This window comes from Chenopodium album, chromosome 16, assembly GCF_948465745.1.
Source record: "Chenopodium album chromosome 16, dcCheAlbu1.1, whole genome shotgun sequence".
Classification (NCBI taxonomy): Eukaryota; Viridiplantae; Streptophyta; class Magnoliopsida; order Caryophyllales; family Amaranthaceae; genus Chenopodium; species Chenopodium album.
This window is the reverse complement of record NC_137849.1, coordinates 17961163-17988291: the sequence shown is the minus strand read 5'-3', so window position 1 is coordinate 17988291 and position 27129 is coordinate 17961163. Positions and strand designations below refer to the sequence as shown.

The window sequence follows — 27129 nt, the reverse complement described above, 5'->3', positions numbered from 1 at the left end:
GTTGTTAATTTAAGCGATCACGAATATTTTAGAATTATATGTTGCATTAATATTTAACCAATTTAGCATATTTAATAGTTTGGAGCAAATTGAATCTTTGTTTGCATGCTTTTGAGATCGCAGGAATCGCTTTTCAATATAAGAATTGAGTAGAGGCTAATATGGGTGAATGTGACTCCAAGACTCACTTTGTACCATTATCCCCGACTCTCCTTTCGTGGTTTCGAACCATATGGAGTTAGTAATCTCATGGATAATGAATGGGGTGTAACCTTCGTTGTTGCCTATCGTTGTTCCCTATCATTGTTGTAATCTCACGGGTCCATCATTGTTGCCTATCGTTGTCCCTTTATTCGTGGTTGCTTTTTATGATCCGTGAACGGTTTACAAGTTCCTTAAAAACTTGTTGGCGGCTCCCTACTTTCCTTGTCCCTAAACGTATAATGTCAATTCCCACTTCCTAAGAGTGTCAAGCATATTCACACATGCTTAACATAGGAGGGCTTCAAACGACGGCTACACTTACCATCCCACAAAAAGTTACTGCAAATATCCACAATACTAGTGATCACACTTTTAGAAGGAAGGACAAATATAGAAGCCCAATAGGAATGTAAAGTGAGCAGTATTGAGTTCACTAACATAGCTCTTCATGCATAAGAAAGAGATTTGGTGCCCCAAGATCTAATTCTAGTAGTAATCTTATCAATAAGACTCTAACAATCAGTCTTATTAAGCTTTTTATAGCTAACATTCACACCTAAATACTTGAAAGGCAGGAAATCCTCTTTAAAACCAAAGTTGCTAATAATATCTCCTTTCTCTTTGGGACTCATATTATAGTATTAAATATTCGATTTCCCGTTATCAACGACAAGACTAGAGGCAGCTGCAAAAGTAGCAAGGCTTCTCAAAGTAAGATCAACAGAAGCTTTCTCCCCAAAATCAAGTCATCTGCAAACACTAAATGGTTCAACTTTAGATCGATGCCTGCACTTAGAATGAAACTTGAACCTCATGTCTTCACCAACACATATTAAGATTCTCATTAGGTAAAAGAACTTGACCTTATCTTAGCAATAAATCACTAATCGCCTCTTATTTGTGCCAAACGAGTTCAGTCGACAATAAAATAAGAGGCAATTAGTACATAAATCAAGTAAGGTTCCATCCTAAAACTATGTGACCAGTAACTATATACTAAAGGCGAAATCAAGAATGACACATGTCATCTCCTGTTTAAAAATTTTCTCTCCAAAAGATTTTTTTTTAATTTTTTTTTTGCCGAAGCTTCTTAGAGAATGTATTCCATTTATACACAGTCAAGATATTATTCTTTTATACAATACTATGCAATAGTATTTTTCTATCTATAGCTTTGTGATATAATCTATTGGTTTTTTTAGTCGTGCATGTTGTTTTGGGTAAAATTACCCTGTCCACGTGGACCAATCACAGAGGACCACGCGTCAAGCCTAGGAAGGTCCATTTGGGCCAATTGCCAGCTGACACATGTCAACCTCAGATACTTCCTGAATTGCGGCCTTCAAGGCCCAATTCTCAAGAGCGCCGCAAAACGGCACATCCCACCAAATCTAGGTTAAATTACCTAGAAGGGGCACATTCACCAATGACCCTATAAATAGGGAGATATTCCTCAAATTTTGGGACATTTAATCATTTATTACACCTACCCTAGATTCTCTCACATCAGAGAAACACCTGATCTCGGAATCCGAGAAGATCTCATTTCATTTTCCGCACCTTCTCCTACTCACGTTCAAGTACTAACTTAATTGTCGGAGGCGGAGCTCCAAACACCCAGAGTCTCCGTTGTTTTGCTGGTACAGGCGCAGTCGGATCAGTCCTCGAGTTGTAACTCTCCCGAGGGACAAAAACACCCAAAACATTTGGCGCCGTATGTGGGGAGAGTACCTCAAGGATGGTTTAAGAGTCTGTACCGCCTCTTGAACCCAAGGCTAACCAGCTGGAGGTCTTTACAGATGATGAGGATGATGATCCTTAGGTTGAAACGTACATAGCCAAAGATGGCTCTCTCATCATTAAGCGCATCCGTCCTAGAGACACTCTGGAACGCGGTGAAAGCCAGGCGGGTACCAGTAGGCCCCCTGGTCAGCCGGAAGGAGAAACCCAGTCGGCAAGAGGTCAGGCTCCAGTCACCAGAGACGAGCTCATGAAATTCATGACGAGTTTCAAGGGTGAGATCAAGTATCTGATCGAAAAGAAAACAGTTGGCTCTAGCAAGAGTCAGCCGGCCAAGAAGTCTCCTTGAACTGTGAGGAAAAAGCCAGTCAGGGACAGGTAGCCAACTCCACATCCAAAGGACAAGGCAGCCGCAACCCTTGACTGGTCCAAGATCCTTCTGCCCCAAAAGGGTCCAAGGAGTCCCCGCCGGGAGAATCAACCGGTGGGTAGCAAGAAATCTACCCCTGATGTTCAACAAATCATCGAGCGCAGGAGAAGTCAGTAGCTGTCTAAGTTAGCATCTACTTCGAGCTTTCCAGACAGCTTCAAAAACACATCTGCAGGGAATATTCAATCCTTGCATGAGAGCCATACAGGCGGTAATATCGTCCATTCTGGCTCGCAGATGATCGGGAATGCATCGTATGTACCCCTATAGTCTAGCCTCGTAGTTTGTGCTATGGTTATTAGTGCTCCATGACGGTGGTTATTCTTTCACCTTATTTGTTATAGCATAACTTCGACGCCCGGTGAGATCCTTCTAATCTTCTTCCTTTTATTTTATTTTCTTTTCTTGGATGCTTAGTATAGGTTTAGATTAGGAGAAGTTGAACGGTTCGAGGTTGTTTGCTATTTAACACCTTAGCGTGTTTGGGAACATTGGCGTTGTGGCCGAATGTTCACTTGTTTGTCAATTGGGATATATATGATAGCTTACTTCCTTGATACTTTCTATTTCTCCTTTGCTTTTCTACTATTTTTTTTTTGTTTCTTTTTCCTCTTTTTCTATTTCCTTTTTGTTTTACTTTTTCTTTTTGATTTCTTTATCTCTTTTCTTTTACTTTTCTTTTTGCATTTTTCTTTCTTATGTTTTGCTTTTAAATTTGACTTTGAAAAAAAAAATAAAAAAAAAACGTAATTTTTGATAATTAAACAAAACTTTTTGAGGCATTGCTTTTCTTTCTTAATAGTTTTGCTTTTGCTTTGGACTTAGTACCACTTGGACTTGCACTTAAGGCTATTACTCTTCCTAAGGACTATGGTTCGAACGGTTTGAGAATATCTTTGGTTAACTGTAGGATAGAGCACGCTAAGGTAGTCGTTTAGAACTATTAGGACCTTGAAGCTGGATTCTATTGTTTTTGAAAACTCGCAATTGTTCCGCTTTGGTGAATTTAAAGCTTTTAGTGAGTCTTTACCACAACCTTGTGAGGTTTTATTCTTCTCTAGCCTTCTCCGTATTTTGCTTGTGCGGCGTTTGGATCCTTGACTATTGTGTGCTTTATCTAGAATTTGACTTTCATCTCCCGAGATCGCGACCGAGCCATTAAGGAAGGACAAAGGAATCGTTTTCATTTGCTTAATTACTAACCATTTGTGCCATATATCCTTATTTTCAAGACACATCTTTAGATCTTGAGCCTTTTGTTTTATTCTTGTTCCCATCATTGGTTTTTGTGAAGCATTTGGTCTCTATTGTTGGAGTTCTGGTGGATGAGAATGATTGTTTGGTTCTTATAATGAAAGCAAGTTTGTGTTGTAAATATTTTGTGAATAAAAAGCAAATGCAAAGTTGAAAAAGTCATCCATAGTTAAAAGAGGTGAGGACAATGAATTAAAGTGAAAATAAAAAATGTAAAAATGAGAAAAAGCAAAGCAAATTCGAAAGCTTTGGCAAATATTGAAAAAAATGAACAATGAAAAATTCAAAAAAAAAATATTTTGATGTAAGTTTCTTTCTCCCTTTCTTTCGCATTGAGGACAGTGCTTTGTTCTAGCTTGGGGAAAGTGTCTTACGCTTTTTGTACATATGTTTGTAATTCTTAGACTTGAATAAGCTTGGGGGTGATGTGTTTTTGTTTGGTGTTTACTTGGTTTTGGTGTTGAGATTTGGCTAATCTTTGCTTCACAATTTAGGTGTACCACCAAATTTCAAATTGTAGCCTACCCTCACCCTTCTCGCCTTTACATTACAACCCTTTTCAAGACCTTTTAACCTTGGTGGTTGAGTCACTAGTCGGTGAAGGGAGATGTAGGTCAAGCTTATGGAGTGGCATGTAATAGTTGAGACGTCGAGAAACCTCAAATCTATTTCTTTTTCCGGTTCCTTTGAGGAACCATAGAGATGCTTGCTAAAAGTATATTTGAAGCTGATTGGGAAAATGTGCTAAAAATGTTTTGAGATGAAAGTGAATTGCGTTTTGATAGTTCTCTATACTTAGCATGTCCTATGTTTTAATCAACCCTAGATATCTCGGAACGTGCTTACCATTGTTTGTTTAGGAAACTTGGTATCTACTTGTGTTTTGTCCATTTGCAAAAGTCCATTGTAAGAGCACATTTCTTCCTTTTGGTTTTAACTTTCTCTTTTCTCTTTTCTCTTTTTGTGCTTTGCTACCGGCTGGTTACTAACCTAGGTTGTGCCGTGTGTGTTGATGGTGAATCCATTTATTGAAAGCCATATATATATATATATATATATATATATATATGCAAACGGAAAAAAGTTTGAAAGAGCTGAGAAAGGAGAGACAATTACCTTTATGTAGTTTGCTAAAACAAGTCTCAAACGGTGACTGGCTTTATCAACGAAAAAGCAGACAAAGGTTTTCACGAAAGCTTCTACATGTGGTGATCAGAGCCTCTCTCTCTAGAATTCTCTCTCTTTCTCTCTCTAGATTTTTGTAAAAATGTCAAAGATGAGGGAGGAGGAGGGGTGGTAAAAGCCTACTTATAGAGGGGTAAAAACGGGGGCATCCCCGTAATTTCCTCAAAAGGTGAATACTTGTAGTTAAAAACTATTCACTATTTACAGAGTGACGCGTGTCACAGGCACCACGTGGCACGCCACGTCATTCATGTGAGGGGTAAATGTTTTGGGTAAAAATACCCTATCTATGTGGCCCAATCAGAGAGGGACACGTGTCATCTCAAGATAGGTCCAACTTGGACCACTCACCAGCTGACACGTGGCACCCTCAAATAGCAAAGAAAATGGCGGCCTTTAGGGCCCAATTCCCAAGAGCGCCACAAAATGACGCAGCCCATTAATTTAAGGTGACCTAAGAGAGAACACCTTTTCCAATGACCCTATAAATAGGAAGATTTCCCCCATTTCTGAGACACGTTCATTTATTACATTCTCTCACATCAGAGAAAACACCTGATATCGAAATTCTAGAATATCTCACTTTTACCTTTTCCGCACTTTTTTACATTCTCCGTACGCGTTCTAACTTGATCGTCGAAGGTAGAACTCCAACCTTCAAAAGTCTCCGTCGTTTTTCAGGTACAGACAGCATGATTCTAATCTTGGTGATGTAACTCTCTCGAGGGACATAAAAAAACCCGAAACAGAACACACACAATCAAATTTTGCATGAGCTAACCTTACTTCCTTTGTCCCAAAAGAATAACATATACAATCAAATTTTTGCCTAAATATTAATGCACTACTTTGACCTTATTTTTATAAATTCTTTTTCCGTTTTATAATAATCACAATACTTTTATCGGCACACATGTCAATTTTCAACTTTTCATTTACTTTGACTAACGTGTGTGATTTTTACATAACAAAGAGTATACTACCTCCATTTTTTTAGTTGACGCGTATTCTTTTTTGGGAAGTTTATTTAATCATCACGCATTCCTTTTTACTCCCTCCGTTAATCAAAATAGCTATCTTTTATATTTGTTTCATAATAATTGCAACACTTTCTTATCTAGTAAGGACCCAATATTAATTTATTATTTTATCAAACCCTCCCCCCTACACAACGTTTTTTTTTAAAAAATTATTAATGCTTTCTCTTACTAGCTATAGTTATATTATTAAATACTCTTTTTGATTCCCACTCCTATAATTTTCCTAAAACTTTGTAGAACACCTAATATTGCAATTATTAGGAAATAAAAGGACTAGGAAAAGTTTTTTTTTAGTCGACCCCAATGTAAACTTGCTTTAACATTCTCTCTCATCTCCTTAAACTGTGTACCTAAATTAAACGTGTCATATGAATAGTAAAAAATGAAGTAGTTTTGTAGGTACTTATTATAATCCTTTCAATAAATAGATTATTAATTTTCAATTATTATAATTTTTACTTATTGATAATTTAAGATAATACTAGTCAAAGTTTTACATCGTCATACATGCCAAGGTTAAAATTATTCAAAGTAAATTGGACAAAGTTGAAATTATTAAAATAATATTTTCCAAATGTTAAATAATTAATCCCTTCAATCCTTTTTATTTGTTACATTTTTTACTTGCACACTTGACAATGCCCTTGTTTGACCATTAATATCATTCAATGCTGTAAAGATTATAATGATTGAATATTAATAAAATACTCGTTGAAACGAATAAAACAAAACCTCATATGACTAAATTATATCTTATTATAAAAGTACAAAGAAGAATGAAAGAATAGAGGGACGAGAGAGAATATAGAGAGAATGTAGAATATCAAAAAAAATTGTCTACTCATTAATCATCCAAAGAAGTAATATATATATATATATATATATATATATATATATATATATATATATATATATATATATATATATATATATATATATATATACACAAAAGTAACTACCAAGTGATAATGAACAGACACTATTTTACAACACTCCCTCTTGGATGTTCATTATCTAAAACAATACAATACAATGCTGCCTCATTAAAAACCTTACCAAGGAAAAACCCAGTGGGAAAAAAAAATCATGGTTAAGGGAAAAATAGTGCAGTGCGCAAAACTCCCCATCACAACAACATCATTGAAGATCTTTAAGAGAACACAATCTAATGTGATGACGTAGCTTCTTAATTGTCGCATTTAGAAGCGCCTTAGTAAACAAATCTGCCAAATTTTCACTCGAACAAATATTTAACACATTTATATCACCATTCTTTTGAAGATCATGAGTGAAAAAGAACTTTGGTAAGATATGCTTTGTCCGATCTCCTATCCTTCCTTGAGCTGCGCAATGTATGCTGCATTATCCTCATATAAAATGGTTGGTCCTTCTTTTCCGGAAGATAAACCACAATCTTCTCGTATATGCTGAATTACCGATCATCTTAACCATACACATTCACGGCTAGCCTCATGAATAGCTAAAATCTTAGAATGGTTAGAAGAAGTAGCAGCTATGGTTTGTTTCATGGATCGCCAAGAAATGGCAGTACCACCATAGGTAAACACATATCTACTATGTGGTCGAGCATTATGTGGATCAGATAAATATCCTACATCTGCAAAACCAATCAAATTTTCTTTGGACAATTTTAAAAAGAATAAACCCATATCTTTCGTGCCTTGGAGGTAACGAAGTACATGTTTAATCACGTTCTAATGCCTCCGAGTTAGACATGAACTAAACCATGCTAATAAATTTACTGAAAATGACATGTCAGGTTGAGTATGGCTAGCAAGGTACATTAATGCTCCTATCGCACTTAAGTATGGTACTTCTGAACCAAAAATCTCTTCATCATTTTCTCGAGGGCGAAATGGATCCTTCTCTACATCTAGTGATCTTACAACCATGGGATTACTCAATGGATGTGCTTTATCTAGAGAACCTTTTGAGAATCTTGTCTATGTATGTTGATTGATGCACAAGGATTCCATTCTTTAGGTGCTCAATTTTCAATCCCAAACAAAATTTTGTTTTTCCAAGATCTTTCATTTCATATTTTTTTTCCTTAAGCATTCTACTGTTATTGAAATCTCTTTAGGAGTTCCAATTATATTCAAATCATCAACATACACTACAACTATAACAAATCTTGATCCAAATCTCTTTATAAAAATACATGGCCTAATAGGATCCTTTTTGTAACCCAACAAATACTCACTAAGGCGATTATACCACATATGCCAATATTGTTTCAATCCATAAAGAGATTTATTCAATTTAATAGAGAATTGTTCTCGAGAACTAGATTTTGTTGCTTCAAGCAGCTTAAATTCTTCTGGGAGTTTCATGTAAATGTCATTATCCAGTGGACTATAAAAGTAAGTTGTGACTACGTCCATCAAGTGTAAGTTTAGTCCTTCTGTTATTGCCAGACTAATGAGAAATCTAAAAGTAGTTGCATCCACCACAAGAGAATATGTTTCCTCATAATCAATATCTGGTCTTTGTGAGAATCCTTGTGCAACTAATCGTTCCTTATATCTCACAACTTCACCTTTTCCGTTTTTCTTACGCACAAAAACCCATTTATATCCCACTGGCTTTACACCTTCAGGTTTATGGACTACATGTCCAAACACTTATCTTTTTCCAAGATATTTTAATTTTGTTTCAATTGCTTCTTTCCATTTTGGCTAATCATTTCTTTGTCGGCATTCATCAATAGACTTTGGCTCATGATCCTCATTAGCATTCATAACATCTAATGCCACATTGCATGCAAAAGCATCATCGACATCAATTTGGTTTCGGTTCCATGTAATTCCAGACATGATATAATTTGTTGAAATTTCTTCATTATTAGGTAGGTCCTTTTGGATCATGTCTAAGGTTTGTCCGGGAGATTCTTCATAAATGTTATTATCATTTTGGCCATCATCAACCATTGCTCCTTTCCTTTTTCGAGAATTCTTTTCTTCGGAACCTATTGGTCTTCCACGCTTCAGGCGTGCTTTTAGACTCATTAGCAACTTCATTTTTCCCTTTTGGGACATCAATCTTGAATGGAGCATTTATAGCTAGAATATGTGACTTAGTCACTCTTTTTGGGTCAGCAAACGAGTCTGGCAATTGATTTGCTAAACTTTGCAAATGACTTATTCTTTGAACTTCCAATTCACATTGCTTTGTTTCAGGATCAAAATGAATTAATGATAACTCATTTCAGCTAATTTCTTTTTCCAAATGTTTGTTTCTTCCCTTAATGTTGGAAAAACTGATTCATTAAAATGACAATCAGCAAATCGAGCAGTAAATAGATCTTCTGTGGTAGGGTTAAGATATTTAATTATAGATGGAGATTTAAATCCAACATATATTCCTAACCACCTTTGAGGACCCAGCTTAGAGCGTTGAGGTGGAGCTATTGGAACATAAACTGCACATCCAAAAATTCTCAAGTGAGAGATATTTGTTTCCTGACCAAAAACCAATTGTGATGGGGAGAATTTATGATAACTTGTTGGCCTGATGCGAATTAGTGATGCTACATGTAATATCGCATGTCCCCAAGCAGAAATTGGGAGTTTAGATTTCATAAGTAATGGTCTAGCAATTAACCGGAGACGTTTAATCAATGATTCTGCCAAACAGTTTTGTGTATGAACATGTGCTTCAGGAAGTTCAACATTTATCCCAATGGACATGCAATAATCATCAAAAGCTTGAGAAGTGAATTCACCAGCATTATCAAGAAGATTAGTCTTAATAGGAAAATCTGGAAAATGTGCTCTTAATTTAATCAACTTAGCTAGTAATCTCGCAAACGGTAGGTTACGAGTTGATAACAAAGATACATGTGACCATCTAGTTGATGCATCGATCAATACCATAAAATATCTAAATGGTCCACATGCAGGGTGTATGGGCCCATATATATCCCCTTGTATACGTTCTAGAAAATTAATTGATTCATAATTTATCTTAACTAGTGATGAAAGAATTATCAACTTGCCTTCTGAGCAAGCAACACATGAAAAATTATTATGAAAAACCTGTCGGCTCTTCAATTAATGACCACAAGAACTATCAATTATTTTTCGCATCATTATTGAACCGAGATGGCCTAACCGATCATGCCAAACAACGAAGTCATCAGTGTGTGTGTCTCAATTACATTGATCTTTGTGTAGTACAAACCGGTAGAAAATGCAGGCAATTTCTCTAAGATACATTTTGTGCCTTGGTTTATATAAGTGATTTGAAGGAATTCGTCTTTTCCTTCACTAATTGTCTCAATATGATAACCATTATCATGAATATCTTTAAAGCTTAGCAAGTTTCTTTGAGACAATGGTAAGTATAAAATATCAGTTATTTTAATTTTTGTTCCCCAAGGCAATATTATGTTAGCTCTTCCGGATCCTTCAATTATATTTGTACTACCCGATATAGTACTCACACTAAACTTTTTCAAAATCAATTGAGAGAAATAATTCTTATTTTTGAGTATAGTATGAGTAATTGCACTATCAGCAAGACACAATTCTTCATCATTTATTTCCAATTGAACTTGAGGAGTATTCATACTATATACTCAAAGAAATAAAATGTGTCACAAAAACTAAACATGTCTAAATACTAATAATAATAAAATATGTCCATAAATAAAATAAAACATCTAAAATATTACAATATCTCATGAAACAAATAAAATCATATTACAATCATAAAACCATAAAATATATACATAACCAACATAATTTAAAATTAGAGTCCTATGACTAAAATCAAACAACATAACCAATACATCATTAATTATTTATTTCGGTGGTAGTAAGAAAATCAGAAACTTCAATATGAGTTGCATCGCCGGAATCAAAGTCACCTTCGCCATCTTCAAGTACAAGATTTGTTCAACCTTTTTTGCTTTCTTTAGTGATTCTTGATAAAGCTCAACAAGGTGTTTTGGTGTTCGACACACACGAGACCAATGACCTTTTACTCCACAACGAAAACAAATATTAGGCTCATGTTTTTCTTTCTCAACATTCATTTTTGCGTTCCCACTTCCGGTGGGAATGTGAGCTTTTAGAGTAACCTTCACGACCTCTACCATATCCACGTCCCCGACCACGGCCATGCCATTGACCACGACCGCGACCTCGACCTCGACCTCGACCACTACTTCTAGAAGGGTCTCTATTTTTTTTATTCTTTTCCATCATGAGAAATCACATTCGCTTCAGGGAATGGAGCAGAACCAATAGGACGGGATTCATGATTTTTCATCAACAACTCGTTATTTTGTTCAGCCACAAGCAAACATGATATCAATTCAGAATATTTTCAAAACTTTTCTCTCGAATATTAAGTCTGCAGGACAATATTATTTACATGAAAAGCGGAGTATGTTTTTTCTAACATCTCTGCATCAGTAATCTTCTCTCCACATAATTTCAATTGAGAAGTTATTCTGAACATGGCTGAATTATATTCAATAACAAATTTAAAATCCTGTAATCTCAAATTTAACTAATCATAACGAGCTTTATAAAGTATAGCATTTTTTTGGTGGTCATACCTTTCCTTTAGACTATTCCAAAGGATTTTTGGGTCTTTAACAGTGAGGTATTCAATTTTAGCCCTTCATGGAGGTGATGGCGAAGAAATATTATGGCTTTAGCTTTTTCTTGTAATGTAGCTTTATTACCCTCTTTGATTGTTTCACCAAGCCCTTTAGCATCTAGGTGTATTTCAGCATCTAACACCCATGATAAATAATTTTTTCCGGTAATATCAAGGGCCACAAATTCAAGTTTGGCAAGATTTGACCTTTTTTCAATATACAAAATAATATTCAAATCAGAGATTATAAAAACATGATTATTGGTGCTCAAATCATCAACATGCAATGGCAAAATAAACAAAAATGTATGTAATTGCTACACCACTCACATTATAATATACTGATAAAATTAAATAAAGTAGCATATATTGTGGTGAAAATAAATAAACTAGTGATCATAAAACCGGCAAAAATACATACAGTAAATTAACATTTACAACCAATTTGGCATAAATACTAATAAGAATAATAGTAATAATAATATATATCTAAACACAACTTTAAAGTTCAAACAAATAAAATCATCATGCAACAGTGATAGAGTAAAACTACAAATCATACATTCATACAAAATTACAAATACACAATGGAGTGATATTGAACAGTAAAAGGCCAATATATATCTTATTCATAGATTAATATAATAACTGAAAATCAACTTTATTTAAAGTAAATGAAAATAAATAACAATTGACATGAATAATTTGCATAGCAAGCACTTTGATGTGACAATCACACGTTGAATTGCAGTTAGAACAAATATAAAGTATATATCTTAAATCTAATTTGCGTAAAAACGAGCATGATGTTACAAGATGGGATAACAACAAATCAAAATCAAAGTAAACATCATAAAGTTAAACCGCTAGTAAAACAAAACCACAGATTTAACTTACATAATAATCTTCGTTGAATTTAATTCCTCTTGTTATTTTTTTCTTTCTTCTGATTACAATTTCCATGCGCTTATTTTCAATTCGATGATAATGATAATTATAGGCAATGGTGTTGATAACGTATAATGAAAAGTACAAAGAAGAATGAAAGAATAGAGGGAAGAGAGAGAATATAGAGAAAATGTAGAATATCATAAAAACTGTCTACTCATTAATCATCCAAATAAGTAATTTATATATACAAAAGTAACTACCAAGTGATAATGAACATACACTATTTTACAACATATCTCATATATTAGGAATAAATTAGAAGATTCTCTCATTTAATAAATAGGGTCAAGAATCAAAATGTAACCAATAAAATGAACCGAGGGATATTAACTATTTGAAGAAGGTTTACATATTGGTAGTTAGCAGCTAAAATCACCGAGTCTAGTTCATCAGTGACGCTATAATTCTGTGCTCTATAATTACACTGAAGCTTTACAAGAAGGATGAGATCGCCCATCATGGGTTGATAAACAATGATACAGCTTTGATTCAAAAAAATTTGCTCTTCTATGTACAACTCCTGGGTATTTAGCACGGGATCCATTTCTTGCTACCAACGGCTTGAGCTGACTGACGCGACACTTAAATCAATCGTGAAATTTGGTAGAAAATGGCTCGATGAATATGAATTACTCATCAATACCTCCATTCCAAGCCAAATCTGCAAATACATCAGTTAAATTGTCATATATGAATTCACAACTAAAGAGAAAAGAATAAACCTAACCAAAAATTTTGAGCAGACATGAAATCCCCCAAAATTGCCAATCTGCATAACATGCTTGAACACCAGGAAAGAATGGAGAAAGAAATTCAAAAGAATAGAGTTCAAGCTCTACACAGGTTAAACTCTAATTAGAGGCACCAAGTGGAGCATAACCTTGTACTCCTTACCCCTGACAAAAGCCCTGCTGAGTAGAGGTACACGTTAACCTTGTTCATTTTTTTCTTCACATTTACTTAGCCAAAGGGAGACTAAGGGTGTGTCTACGTTCTATTCACCTGATTTTCACAAGATAAAACCTATCCTATCTAATTCGAACTTATATCAAACCATTTATAACTTTTAGTTGTAACTTAAACTTAGGTAATCCTTATCAACCTTTTTCAAAACTTATCTCATCTGAAATTAGGTGAATAGAGCAGAACCCAAAAAATTTCAGGTTTTATATCCTATCTCCAATACACTTGCTTTATATTATAGGGAAGGTCTCCCTCCATACAACAGTTGAAGGTTTTGCGCAAGTCACTGAACAAAACACAGAATAATGAAAGGATTGCAAATGAATTAGGCCAACTAAGGATCTAGTAATACTTTAATTACAAGACTAGCTTAAAATTAGATTCAATCACTCATAAGCAACATTGAAAAAAATAAAAATTATGCTCAAAACAACTAGTTTCGATTTCCTAAAACACGTTGCTATGCTACTTGGACTCTACGTTATACTTCCCAAGCCTCTTTAGTAAAATTTCTAAACCACAATGACATTGGTATGGACACTACAAAACTTAATTTATGCCAAACATATGGAAGCTTTTGATGTAATAGTCAAGTTTGACATGTAGACATGCACCCATGTCTTATGTTGTCCAAGCAAACATAACCCATTTAGCCATCTAAGAAAAAGGTAAGGCCACAAAACAAGTCAAGCTTAGCAAAACAAAGTATTATACTTTCCAAGCCTCCTTAGTAAAATATTAAAAAAATTTATCAGTCAATCCTCCACTTTGACCAACTAATTTGAAGTTTGTTCAAGAGCTTTACCATAAATATATTTTTAGAGCAACTCCAATGGTTGGGTAATTTATTTTATCGACTTTTATGACAAATCAAGTTCTCAAGTCATTCCTAGCTACTTACGGTTCCAATGATATAAGTACTATAAATTATATGTAGATTACAAAAATTCACACATTATACCTTAAGGGAATGCACACAAAAGGACAGCATAGGAAACAGAGCCCAATCAGTGGACGTGATGACACCTAGTATAATTAGCTAAAAGATGGAGAAGAAAGGATTCAGCAAGTATTAAGAGAAGAAAAATCACCATCAAGTACGTCGTCAACAGCCGCATTAGGAATAAGGAGCCCCACAATTCGTTGGCTATCTGTTGTTGTCTCTATACGCACAACACGAACCCGTCTATGACTCTGGCGGGCCTGTTGATTATAGTGCCACAGTTAAAAGTGCCTTTGTAATTAAAGTACAGCAGTGGAGTGACTTGAGACAATTTTAATAAATTTTATCAGTCTCTTTATATAATATACAACAATAAATCGGAAATGTGTAGCTTGTTACAAAGCAAAAGCCACTAAATGTATTCGGCAAGGAATACAACCCAAGGTGGTATACGAGAGGTGGGGGCACACCCCTTGCTAAAGTGAGTTATGGGTTTGATTGCATATTAGATTAGGGTTTTAATTATATATTCTAAGAATAAAATAGGGTTTTGATTTTCATATCAGGCATCATATTTTCTTGTTATTTTTTTTTTTAAAAAAAAAAGAAAAAAAAAAAAAAAAAAAACCTTTGGTTTACAAGTTGAGGTAGGTCCCCAAAAAGCAGTTCTTACACCATAGCCCCTCAACATGGCCAAGAGATGGTGTTAAGTTGTGCGCCTTCCATCTTAGAGCCTTATAAGAACCCTCATTTACAATTATAGATTACACATACACTGCAGTGTTTAGTTCAATTGAAGCATTGAGGATTCCACTTTCGCAAGGAATAAAAATCATTTGAGCAGGTTTCCATCAATTCCCTTCACCTGCGCATCCCAATGTGCTTATTTGTTTTGCACCAACAAACAGCAGAGATGAGTGGAGGCGGGGCACCATAAAAACCTTGTCTCAGGGGTTAATATTCAACTATAACCATATTAAAATCATTATTAAATCAAAGTGAAAAACAAATAAGATTCCTAAAATGGGCTCAAAATAATTGCAAGGCCCTTCAAATTACTTGATGAATTTTCATTAGCATTTAGCATCATCAAATAATGGTTGGAATACTCTCAAATTCTCAGTAATGTGCTTTAAGTTGCTTTGGTCTTGGTGTCTATGGCTACAATACTTCTTGTAAGTGTTTTGGAAGCTTGATATTAAATTCAGGAAATACAGATCAAAAGTGTAGTAGAATATCTACATTGCAGCAAAATGCTAGCAACACACCTCGAATATCATCACATGGCAATGTTACAATGTAGCTGACACTGAAGCAGCACCAAGACTTAATTTTACTGAATATGCCCTCTCCCATTCCCCACTACAGCCTACAGCTTATGTGTATCCTTGCAGCCCACATTTATTTCACTACAAATGATCCTAAATGTCTGTATTTGATCAAAAGCTTAATCTTGATAACCTTATTCCACTTATTTCAACACTTACAAGCTCCACCATTTCATACAAGGTATGGTTGTGACCAAGTTTTTTCCAGCCAAGGTGCACAGCTCTAGGAAAACCGAAAAAGTTTGTCATTTTAAGCTTAATTGAGGTTCTTATTTAGTTATGGCTTTTATTATGGTGAAAAAGCTTAATTCGAGTCATGTGTATCACGAAGAAGTTATACCTCTTCTCAATTAGATCAGGTCTATGTTACCTGGACACGGCATTTTGGCCGGCATACCCGGGTCGATACGACGCGACACCGATCCGGGTATGAAATCCGTTCCGGATACTCCATTTTGTTCTCGGGTACGGCGGCCATTGAAGGAGTTGAAGCTTTGAAGAAGATGAAGACGGTTCTCAAACAATTTCGAAGATGAACACGATTACGAGTTTTCTCAATGCAGTTTTCTCTCTCTTTCTTCTTTCACGTGTATTTACTTATTTAATTTCTGAAGTTTTTGACTTTTTTTCTCCCTCCTCTCTCCTGATTTACCTAGCAGTAACATTTTTTTTTTAATATATGTGCTTAAGGGTGGCGGCTAGGGTTTTTTTTTAATTGGTAAAAAGCTTAAAAGGCCTTAAACCTATGTTTCTCTATCAACAACTTGGGCTTTTTTTAAATAAACAACTTGGGCTTTTTATTTTGTTTACTTTTTTTTAGCAATCCACTCACCTAGATATCAAAATCTATCAATAAAAACCACCTATATAATTTTTGATATATTATGGACAAAATTATTGCCGTATCCGTACCCGAGTCCAATGTTAAGACGGTGTCCCCGTGTCCTAAATTTTTGAGAATGGCGTATCCGACACTCGGATACGTACCAATATCGGATACCCGTACCCGTGTCAATGTAACATAGGATCAGGTTATTTGGGTAGGGTAGACTAATGATAATAGGATCAAGGCCAAGCTTAAAGGGCTTTTAATGGACAAAGCCTTTAATGGTCAGGATCCTTATTGGGCAGAGTCAATATAGTGCCAAAATGTTTTTCCAATTTAATATATAAATAATGTAAAAATAGTTACATAGATAAATTTGTATTCATACGTACTTAACAATGGCTTTCTCCAATATTTATTTTAATTGATATTTTGTTGGCCTGCCTAATATTGACCCAATACTGGCCCGCAACCCAAATTGGCCCGACCCACTATTGACCATATAATGCAATCCTCTTTGACCCGACCTCACCCGACCCGCCCAATAACTGTCTATTCTCAATCAGCAATGATTAAAAGGAATGTGCAACTTGGTTTAGAAACACAACCATATAGAATCCCAGTATTTTCTCCTTTTCAAAGGGCCAAGTGAGGGAGATGGGGGCATATATTATTAAATCAATAAATTTTCTCTCATCAAACCACTATTACTCCCATGGAACATATCAACAATACATTAGAGTATTAATCATTCTCAAAATTATCTTTAATTGCTCAAGAGGGGCGGTTAAATCTAGGACCTCAAGGTGACTAGCACTTTGTTGGATTGAAGGAAAATGGAAGAAAAGGAAGGGAAGGGGAAATGGAGGGATAGATTATCTTTCATTTGGATAATAAATGAGGAAGGGGATAGGAGGGGAGAGAAATGAAGGGATTAAATTGTAAGAAATTGATCTCTCCAATAATGAAGAGATTTAGAAGGAAAACTCATCATTCTTCCCTCCCTTCCCCTCCCCTTCCCTTCCCATCCCTTCCCCTCCTTTTCTTTCTCCTTTCTCTATCCAAACATACTTTAGGTGACAATTCAACAACAAAAACAAGTCATCACTGCGTACGAAAATTTGGATACGTGAAACCTAGAAAAGGGAATGATTTACAAACTACCATGAAGTCTGTTGAAGCTCAGATATGTTCAGGTCAAATTCCAGAGAGTGTATGTGCATACACAGATATTAAACTAAATAATGTGTGATAGGTGATAGCAACTCATTAGTTATTTCTCTATTTTGCATTGTTGATATGTCTGACTTTCAGGAAAATCAGTACCTGTTTTGATAAGGCTTTCTCAATCGCATTCCAAATTGGAAGGATCAGGCCACCCAAAACATTAACTTCTTGCAGTCTTCTTCCCACAGTACAATAGCTACCAACCTTGCAATTGGGGCCATGCATACACTGCAAAAAATAATAATAATAATAATAAAACAAATTAATTAATTAATTAAAATAAGCACTTGTAATAGCTTTATGATTCATAAACACTTTTTCCCCTAAGAATGTGTACATCTGACCCCCTGTTATGAGGCTATGATCTTAAGCATATAAAGAAGTGATAAAGAAAATGAAACCAAACAGCAAACATAAAAGTGAGTGAGGCGAAGAAACAATGTAGCAACCATTTGCAAGTAAACACTGTAAATGTGTCTCAATCATGCTGGAAGATGAATAAAGACTAGACAAAGACACGCTTCAAATGAAAATACAGCAGTGATGCCAAAAACACCTCTGAACAAAATTTAGGATTATGATTTATAAGGAAATCAAAACTTATCAAATGAGCTTCAAAATTTTCCAATCTATAGTCTAAAACAACTATACTGACAAGAAAAAGCTTTAGACAAGGGAAAAGACAAAAAAGAAGGGTGTGAGAATTGGCTGCTTGAACCTCGGACAGGCTGTGTTAAGCAGACTGACGGCAAATTAAAGGTTTAACCATTCAATCCGCTAATTTGAGGTGTTTGGATTGGCGGTTGGGAAGAGCAGATTTGACTCAATCCGCTGATTTAAAAAAAGCTCCTCATATCAGCATTTTCAAAAGAGAGGATTTGTTCAATTGCTAAAATTACATTATTGTCCATATTTTATACTACGTATAATTGAACAAATAAATTAACTGATGAACTAATGATTTACAGAAGAAACAAAAAACATGAAGAATAACAATTAATAAATCCATAATAAAATTTGAAACAAAAAAGAAAAATAATCAGTATTTTTTTATACATGTTATGCATAGGCAAACATGTTTAGTCGGGTAAGTGGGAGTAGTTTTATTATTCTATTCATGTTAATTTCTTTGACTAAATCGGAAAAATGGTTTACGATTCACTTGTGCTCCATTCCTAACTACTTATATTGAGATTAATAAAATTGAGAAATTTAGGTTATTAAGATTAATTAAACATAATGAAATATCTTGACCATGAAAAATCTGAAGCAGATAGACATTACAATTTCTACCGTATTTAGATGCCAACTTGCTTAGTTGGTTAAAGTCAATCCTGTCTACATCATAGCCCTTCCGACTCTCTCTACACCAAAAACATAACAATTTCTACTACATCAATGCCATAAAATTCAGAACGAATATGGACCAGTTATACTTCACCTGTCTTGATGAAACTTCATATTCGTCTTCCCAACCACTACGAGCCTTCTCCAAAGATGAAATCTTTCTATACTTATTTTTAAGCTCACTTAAATGCATTTCTCTGGACAAACAAAACAAGTGTCATTGATGCATAGTTCTTAAGGTAAGAGGTACAAGCAATGTTCTGATTCATAATTACCTTATCACCTCACCAACAGCAGGACGGACTATCTTAAAGAAGCCAGAGGTAGAGCTGAATAAACAGCAAAATAACAAACAAAAAGAATTAATTTAAGGAGTTTTATCGTGCAAATTATACCAGGAATTCAACTTCAACCATTAAGCCAGACAAATAACAAATTAGACAACAAAGACAACAAAAGAAAAAAGTAAGAAAAAAACGGACAAAGTAGGACGTAATTCAAAATCATTCAATCAGATTCACATGAATACCCTTCAAAAGCTAAAAGGAAGTGACGTCTTCCAAGCCATTCCCTCTTAGACTCATAGAATCCATCATGCGTTGAGCCAAGACTTCCCTTTTGCTTCTCATTGAGCAAATTAGAAGCAAACTGCACACAACAATGTTATGTGAGACATCAACAGTTGTCAACAAACACAACGCATATCATACAGATGCTCGAGGTTACCTCCCAAGTGGATCCACGATCAAGAGTGAAGGTAAATAGCACTGTTGATGCGCCAGACATTTGATCCACATGCACAGTCTGAAAGAAATAATGGTCAATGACTAGACATACAAATCGAAGGAACAGGTGGCCATAACATATGTATGAGATAGAAACCTTTGGTTTTCCTTGTAATTCAATAATGTTAGCTTTTATGTCAACAATCCCAGAGTCAAGATTCCCTTCTGTTCGGGCATTTTGAATTATTACATCAAGAACACTGATAAATAACTCAAATATCCTGCAATTAAAACAATTACTCATCATCTACAAATATAGTCAGACATAAAAAGTACAACTCAAACAAGTACTTATGGATAAATATATGACCTGTTCTGGATCTCAGGAGGCAGTCCAAGAAGTCGATTAAGAAAACGACCAACATCATGCATGTCCGAGTCAACTATACGTGCGGATATCTTTCCAGATTCCTTTCCATTAACTTCAGAAGTAAATAGTCATAGTCAATGAAAATTTAAAATTTAAGACAACACTCCCCCAACCCCCTCTTCTCTTTTCCCCTCATCTATTTGACATAGTTAGCTCCATTAATAGACTTACAAATTGAGGTCGCAAAAATTGAGTATATTGTTAGGTTATAAAAATATTGCCAAGGAAAGTCATGAAACACTAGCACAAGAAAAGGTCTACGGCGGAAAATTGCAAGTTAATGAAGTAAGAACAAATGGTTTTATACAACAGATATCTGAATTTACATACAACTCTAACCATAAGACTATTCAATATCAATCATTTTCCAACATGCTGCATAAATTAGCCAAGAATGCATTCCTGCGAAAATTTTGGTCCGTATCTCTTATACAGCACAACATTTACCTTTAAATGCTTCATCAAATACAGATAAGTGGATCCACATTTCCTGAACATCCTAGATACATTGAGAGTCACAGATAAAGTCCATAATACAGTGAAGACAAAACAATCCTGAATTCACTATGTATCTCGTAAAATTAAAATTATCAGGAAAGTGGACATATACAATAATTAGCAACATTGGTGCCACAGCAGAAGGTGTCTAACTGTGCAATTGTTAGCTTCAATAAGCTCACAAAACATTGATCCTGCCTAGGCAAGAGTCTCATGGGTGCAAGTTGTCAGAGCTCATGTGTGATATAAGACATAATCAGGTGAGCATGAACTCCTCATATATGATACAAATTGCCAGATGAGAATAACTAAGACCACAATAAATGCTTTATAGATGAGTCTAGATTAGAATATGAAAATGTTTCCAAATGATAGCACAATCACATGTTCAAATGATTGTACAGCTGATAGAAAATCGCTACAAAAATTGTTCCTTAGCCGTTTTCAGCTAAGTACACAATATCGATAATTTGTAAGGACCAGCCTTGGCATATGATTTCTCATGCATTAAAGCTAGTATGTATGCTAGTTATAAAGGGTTAATTGCAAACAAAGAAACTTGTTCACATATTTTTGACACAACTTAAAGAATGAACAGCTTGTGGAAACTAATCACAGTTGTTAACTTATCCTATATGCTTTCAGTTTCGAACCATCTACTTATGAGACAAATACAGTTCTTAATGTTTGAGATTGTCATTTTTACATATGAATAAATTTTTTTATTAAATATCAGAACGAAGTAGGCTAATCATGAAGGAGAGCAAATATTAAAGATCACTACAACTTAAAAACAACTGCATTCCAGTTTTTTCTCCGAAAGCTTGGTTGCCAATTGCTCCACCAAGACAAAAAAAATTTAGCCACATAACAGAATCTATTTCTCACCCGGAGACACCTAGTCATAGTTAGACATTCTAATTTCAATACTAACCCATCTAATGTGAGGTCCATTTCACATGACATGCCAATATTAAGGAAATATATTCAAGAACTATGCAACTTAGCAACAGTAAAACAAGTCCCAAAGGCGCAAACTATGTTGTCTCAAAGTTGCCTCAGATGCAAAGGCTGAGTTCCATCAAATGATCAAACTCCTTAACCCCATTCAGCACTACAGCAGCATAACACTTTATTAGATGCAGCTACAACAATTAAAGATCTCCCGAGTGAAGTATCATACACAACTAAGCCATAAGCCCTTTTTTTCCTATTAGATCTGCATACATCAACAGGTGAAATGGAATAAATCATCAGTTACCAAAGACCAAAAACAGGAAAAAGTTACCTGTGTCTCTAACAATGCCAACAGAGACCAGAGCAGCTTTTGCCTTGGTTATAAAATCTTGAATTGATTCGGAATTTTCAGTTGAACATCCAGGGGGTACAACTGGCAATGAATCCTGTTAATCCAAAAAAAAACATCCCAAAGTATTAAGGTAACAAGGATCAAGGTCAACCTAAAGTATAGCTACATAGATAACTGAGACAACAGAAACCTGCTCCAAAATTCCTTTATACATCACCATAAGAGCCCTTTTCCCATAAGCGCTGTCATAGTTGTATTCACTTAATGATGGCCCTGCCCTGCAAGACAAAGCAAGTGTATAAGAGAATGTTCGGTTCATTGAGACGGCAGAACAGCAATTTTATATACCTGCGGTCCCCCTGTGTCAATGCTCCAAGAGATTCTAGCCTCTTTGCAACAATAGACGCAAATCGTCGTTCACCACCAAGATTAGTAAAGAGGAGTCTATAAGCAAAAGAAAATAGATGAATTAATGAATAATATAACACTCCATAATTATCAATTGCTGAACATATTTTCGCATAGAGAGCATATGCCAATAACAGAGATATTATACAAGGGTAATGATTTATGTAGCCCTTATGGCTATATATAAGCATTAAATATACTTCCTAAAACGGAATTAAGTTAGGAATTCATGACAAAATCATGCGTAAATCGGTGTAATTAATGTTAACTTATTATCAATATTTCCTTTCTTAGCTTCTTATATATAGCCCTTAGGGCTATGTTTATCATTATTTTCCATTATACAAAGGCACAGTGGCAAGTATAAAAGTTGACCATCAACAGTACAAAAAAATCCAATAGTAAAGCACTAGAGACACCAGTTCATTGATGCTAACGGTAAAGAAGTTTTGAAAAAAATGTGTGTAATACCCGAATATTTTATGATTTTATACGTATAATATTTTATTGATAAATTAAGTTATTTTAATTATTAAGTAACCAACCTTATCTACATAGTTTATTTTTGGAAAGTTTGAAACCTTATTTTATATCTAATAGAACTCTTATTTATAAACTATAAATACTTCTTATACCCTAATTATATTAAGCTTTGCCTTCGCTTACTCCAACTTTGTACTCTGAATTCTCCCGTGAGTTTACTACTTTTGTCTTTAACATGATGACGCAAATTAATCATCAATTGGATTTTCTAAATCAAAGTCAACCCTTGTTTTGGTGCGCATGAATAAGCATATCATATTCATAAGATTTTATTATACAATGTGAAAGAAAGTTCATCAAGCAAAACGAGTATCTTATAGGTTCAGATTGTATGTCCGTGACGGTAATCACACGACCTTAATTGAATTTTGGATTTGTTTGATTATAAATTCTTAGTATTAATTGTACTCCGTATTGTTATGTGTAAATTTTATAATTTGTGAATTATATATGATCATGATTTATATATATACATGATTAGTGTGTGGTATAATATGATTCTAATTGCCGTATTATTTTTGCTGAATTGATTGATTGTGTTATTTTTCTAGGGTTTTTAATGTTGTTGCTATAGGGAGCATTGTTTTATTGAGGTTTTAGGGTTACTCATATCAAATAAATTATTACGTTGGCTAAGATTTGATTATATTTGGGTTATTAGTATTATTTCCCTAAGAGTTGAGATGTTTTTGAATCGAATTGTTATGTTATTTGGGAACATGTGCCATTATTGAGATATTATCTATTACATTGTGAATGGTTATTTGATCGACGTATGAGATCAAAAGGTTGAGAATGATTATTTTATTCTTGGTTTGAGGCTCGGCGTTTATTACCTTAGTCCTTGGCATATTGGTAAGAGAATGATAATCATCAGTTAAGAATGAGGTGCAATCTTTATTTATATTTTTCTATGGTCCCCTATAGTGGGAATTGACCCATATGTGGTCTGGTTTAAGGTGGTTTAAGGTGTTTTTCTGGTTATTGAGAGTATTCAAGTTTTTATACTTGTTGGTTTGTCTTCGAATTACCCATGTCCAAGACTAGGTATAAAACAAAGAGCATGGCACACTTATGGGACAGATGAAATGAGTAAAGGTTTGTATTATTATTCGAGATTGAATTTATAAAGGTTATTTTCAAAGTACAATGTGTAATGTAGTTTTGAACTACATTGTTTAATTGATATAGTAATGTTAATTATTATATTAGTCTTTGTATTCTGATATGTGGTGATTACTCAGCTTTTGCTGATGTGTGTGTTATTTTGTTGTGCTTCTTGTGTTTGCGGCTATGTCTTTTTCTTATGGTGGCCCTGCAACGATCTATTTTGGAATTTGTCCTTAATGGTGAGCCTTATAAGTAAAAATGGTTTTAGCTTACAAGAGTTAACATGTTTGAAACCAATTGGCCAAACAAAATTACAATTTAGCTGAAATAAATAGATGTTCAAGATGAGATACAAACTAGTTATCCTTTTTCTCCCCACAGCATCCCTCATACCAACAGTTCGTTCACAGAAGGCAAACTCGACAAAAGCACTTGCCTAACTCTATTCTCTACCCAAACTTCCCCCCTTCCCCCTTCTATTAAGGTTGGACATAGAAGTTTCAACTTCAAACCAATAGTAGTTGCAAAAATGTAAGTTGAAAATTAAGTTGAATTACAAACTTATTATTTAAAGAGTAAATCAAAATTCTAATCTCACCACTACATGATTTGTAGACTACACAAAGTTGCAAGAATAAACCAACAAAATTTAGCTTTATCATGAAAAAACTCTTCAAGAATTATAAGGATACATTAAAACGAACAATAGAACAATATGGAGAGTCCATAGCTTAATATTAAATTCCACACCATGAAAGTATTAAAATTCATTTTGCAGAAATAAATCATAAAATTTTTTTGCTTAACATTACATAAAAGAGATTAGACAGACAAACAACATATTAAGTTATCATCCTTATCTACCACACTTCACACAAAGCATAAACCTTCTAGACACATTGGAACATCACTCGAATAATATTTTGGCAATCCTAGTGAGTAATGTACTGATAACCTCTTTCAAAAGTAGTGCCAAAATTCAATTTAAAAGAATAAATCATATTTCTTTAAATCGAACAATAAAAAAACAATTCCCTATCCATAGGCCTAAAATTCTTAGGTATTTTTATTAATCTAAAGAGATACCCTCACTCTCATACCATGTACATTCAAGATTAGTTTTGATCTTTCCTAAATCACTTGATTGTACTACTTTCCTGGCTGACATAAAATAGATGCAGGGCCAAGAGAGTGGATACAAAGGGTTCTGAATTTGATCCAGAAACTATAAACAGGGTGCAAGGTGGCACATAATAATCAGGGTACGTGGGATTTAGAGACTGCGCACTGACAGGCTGTGAGGAGAGCATTTGTTAACTAGTAACGAAGGCGACACGTAATAATCAGGGTACATGGGATTTAGAGACTGCTGTACTGACAGGCTGTGAGGAGAGCATTAGTTAATGTTAGATAGTAAGAGTGTGGCCATATGAAGATAAGTAGAATAAAGCTCAACTTCTTGTTAAGAGCTTCATATCCTCAGGATGCAATTTTTCATTTCTTTCGTTCTAAGAAGATTATTGTATGATTAGAACTCTTCCCCAAAACATAACCCAAATGGATACCTATCTGGCCATTCACCAGCTGCTTATGGTCTGCGTGCACTTGGGTGCACGGTATAAAAATACGGCCGTTACGTCGCAAACCGGCCGGTTTGTAATGGATTTCAAACTTACCAAACCGATATTTCCCGATTTAGCACATGTTACAAAAGGACGACATTCTGGCCAATACAACCGGTATGAACTGAATCTCATCCGCATCGAACACTATTGACTCAAATTCAGTTTAATTTTCAGAAGAGTTACTTTTTAGACAAAAAGAAAAGAAATGGAGAGACTCTATTGAAACCGATGAGTTCTTAGATCTAAACCAAAAGAAGAGTGAAAGTAAATTGTGGGACAGCTGAAACGAGATAGTCAAGTAGATTTGAAGTAATAGGTTTGGTAGGGGATTTTTATTAATTTATCTTATTTTATTATATTCAAGTAATAAGTTGGTAGGACAGTAGAGGGCCAGTGGTCACTTGCAATGACAGGTGGCCTTTTTTGTTTTTTATTATTTGGTTTTATTTTTATTGTTGTCAATGGGTAAATAAAACACAAACAAGCTTTGGAGTAATAGTGTAATACAGAGTACGTAACTACGTAAGGTTTTGGTTTGAAGGTTATAATAATTCAACTTAAAACCCAAATAAAAATTAATTCAAAATACCTTAATTATAAAACTTGGATTAATAACTTTTAAATAAAATTCTACCGCAACCCCGTCCACTATCAACCCATCAATATCGTTACCGTGACACCGCAACCATTCCCGCGATCGCGACCAAAACCGCATTTTTATACCATGCTTGGGCATTTATCCATAGACAAACTCTTTTTTTGTATTCAATTGATAAATTTGAATCTGTCTAAGAGCACTGGGAGGTTATAAAACCCAATACTAGAATCAGTTTACGCACTAATTACTGGTGGAAAATCAGTGATAGAGATGACATAGAATCCTTAATTTTTTAGGGGAGACAATGAAACAAATGATAAATTAATCAAGCAAAACTGCAATAGTGCACATTGCAATACTAAAATTTGTCAATTTCCATGTCCTATTTTCCTGATAATTAATAAAATCTTACTGTCTTTTACGACCGACCTTTTCTTCTAAGCATATGCAACAACTTGAACACCAAAGCCATATTGAATCATGTTCTTCATTTCAAAAACAATAGAATGTTTATAAAAAAAACATTTATAAAAAACTGGGAGCATAACAAAAGGAGACAATTTAAGGGAAAAAAAACCTGTATTCAGGAGCAGAGGCTTGATTTGATCGATGAGTTCTGCCAAACTGCTGAATTGCTCGGTCAGCACTCCATGGGAGTTCTAAAGTTAAGTGAACCCTCCTCCTCTGATAGAAAAAAGAAATTGAGTAGGATGTGTTAAAGATATCCACAAATTTACTTTTGAAATGATGTAAGTCAAAATCAGATGACACAGTTAATCATGTAGTCCTGCAGAGTTTAAAATGAGCTTCACAG

The 27129-nt window shown here is 34.6% G+C and overlaps 1 protein-coding gene across 2 annotated transcripts in view; it reads right to left on the bottom strand.

Annotated features, from left to right (window-relative positions):
- Nucleotides 1-12565: 12565 nt before the first annotated feature.
- The window catches only part of LOC145586275 (protein FORGETTER 1-like), a 34533-nt gene continuing 19969 nt past the window's right edge, over nt 12566-27129 (bottom strand). For both annotated transcript variants that reach the window (XM_081643062.1, XM_081643063.1), the window contains exons 20-32: nt 26893-26999; nt 22380-22475; nt 22222-22309; nt 22011-22125; nt 20165-20276; nt 19952-20075; nt 19796-19873; nt 19599-19717; nt 19345-19398; nt 19164-19266; nt 17822-17950; nt 14490-14601; nt 12566-13096 (exon numbers count right to left, since the gene is read on the bottom strand). In XM_081643062.1, the coding sequence (XP_081499188.1) occupies nt 13065-13096; nt 14490-14601; nt 17822-17950; nt 19164-19266; nt 19345-19398; nt 19599-19717; nt 19796-19873; nt 19952-20075; nt 20165-20276; nt 22011-22125; nt 22222-22309; nt 22380-22475; nt 26893-26999 (1269 nt within the window). In that variant the 3' untranslated portion in view covers nt 12566-13064. The remainder of the gene's footprint in view (nt 13097-14489; nt 14602-17821; nt 17951-19163; nt 19267-19344; nt 19399-19598; nt 19718-19795; nt 19874-19951; nt 20076-20164; nt 20277-22010; nt 22126-22221; nt 22310-22379; nt 22476-26892; nt 27000-27129) is intronic.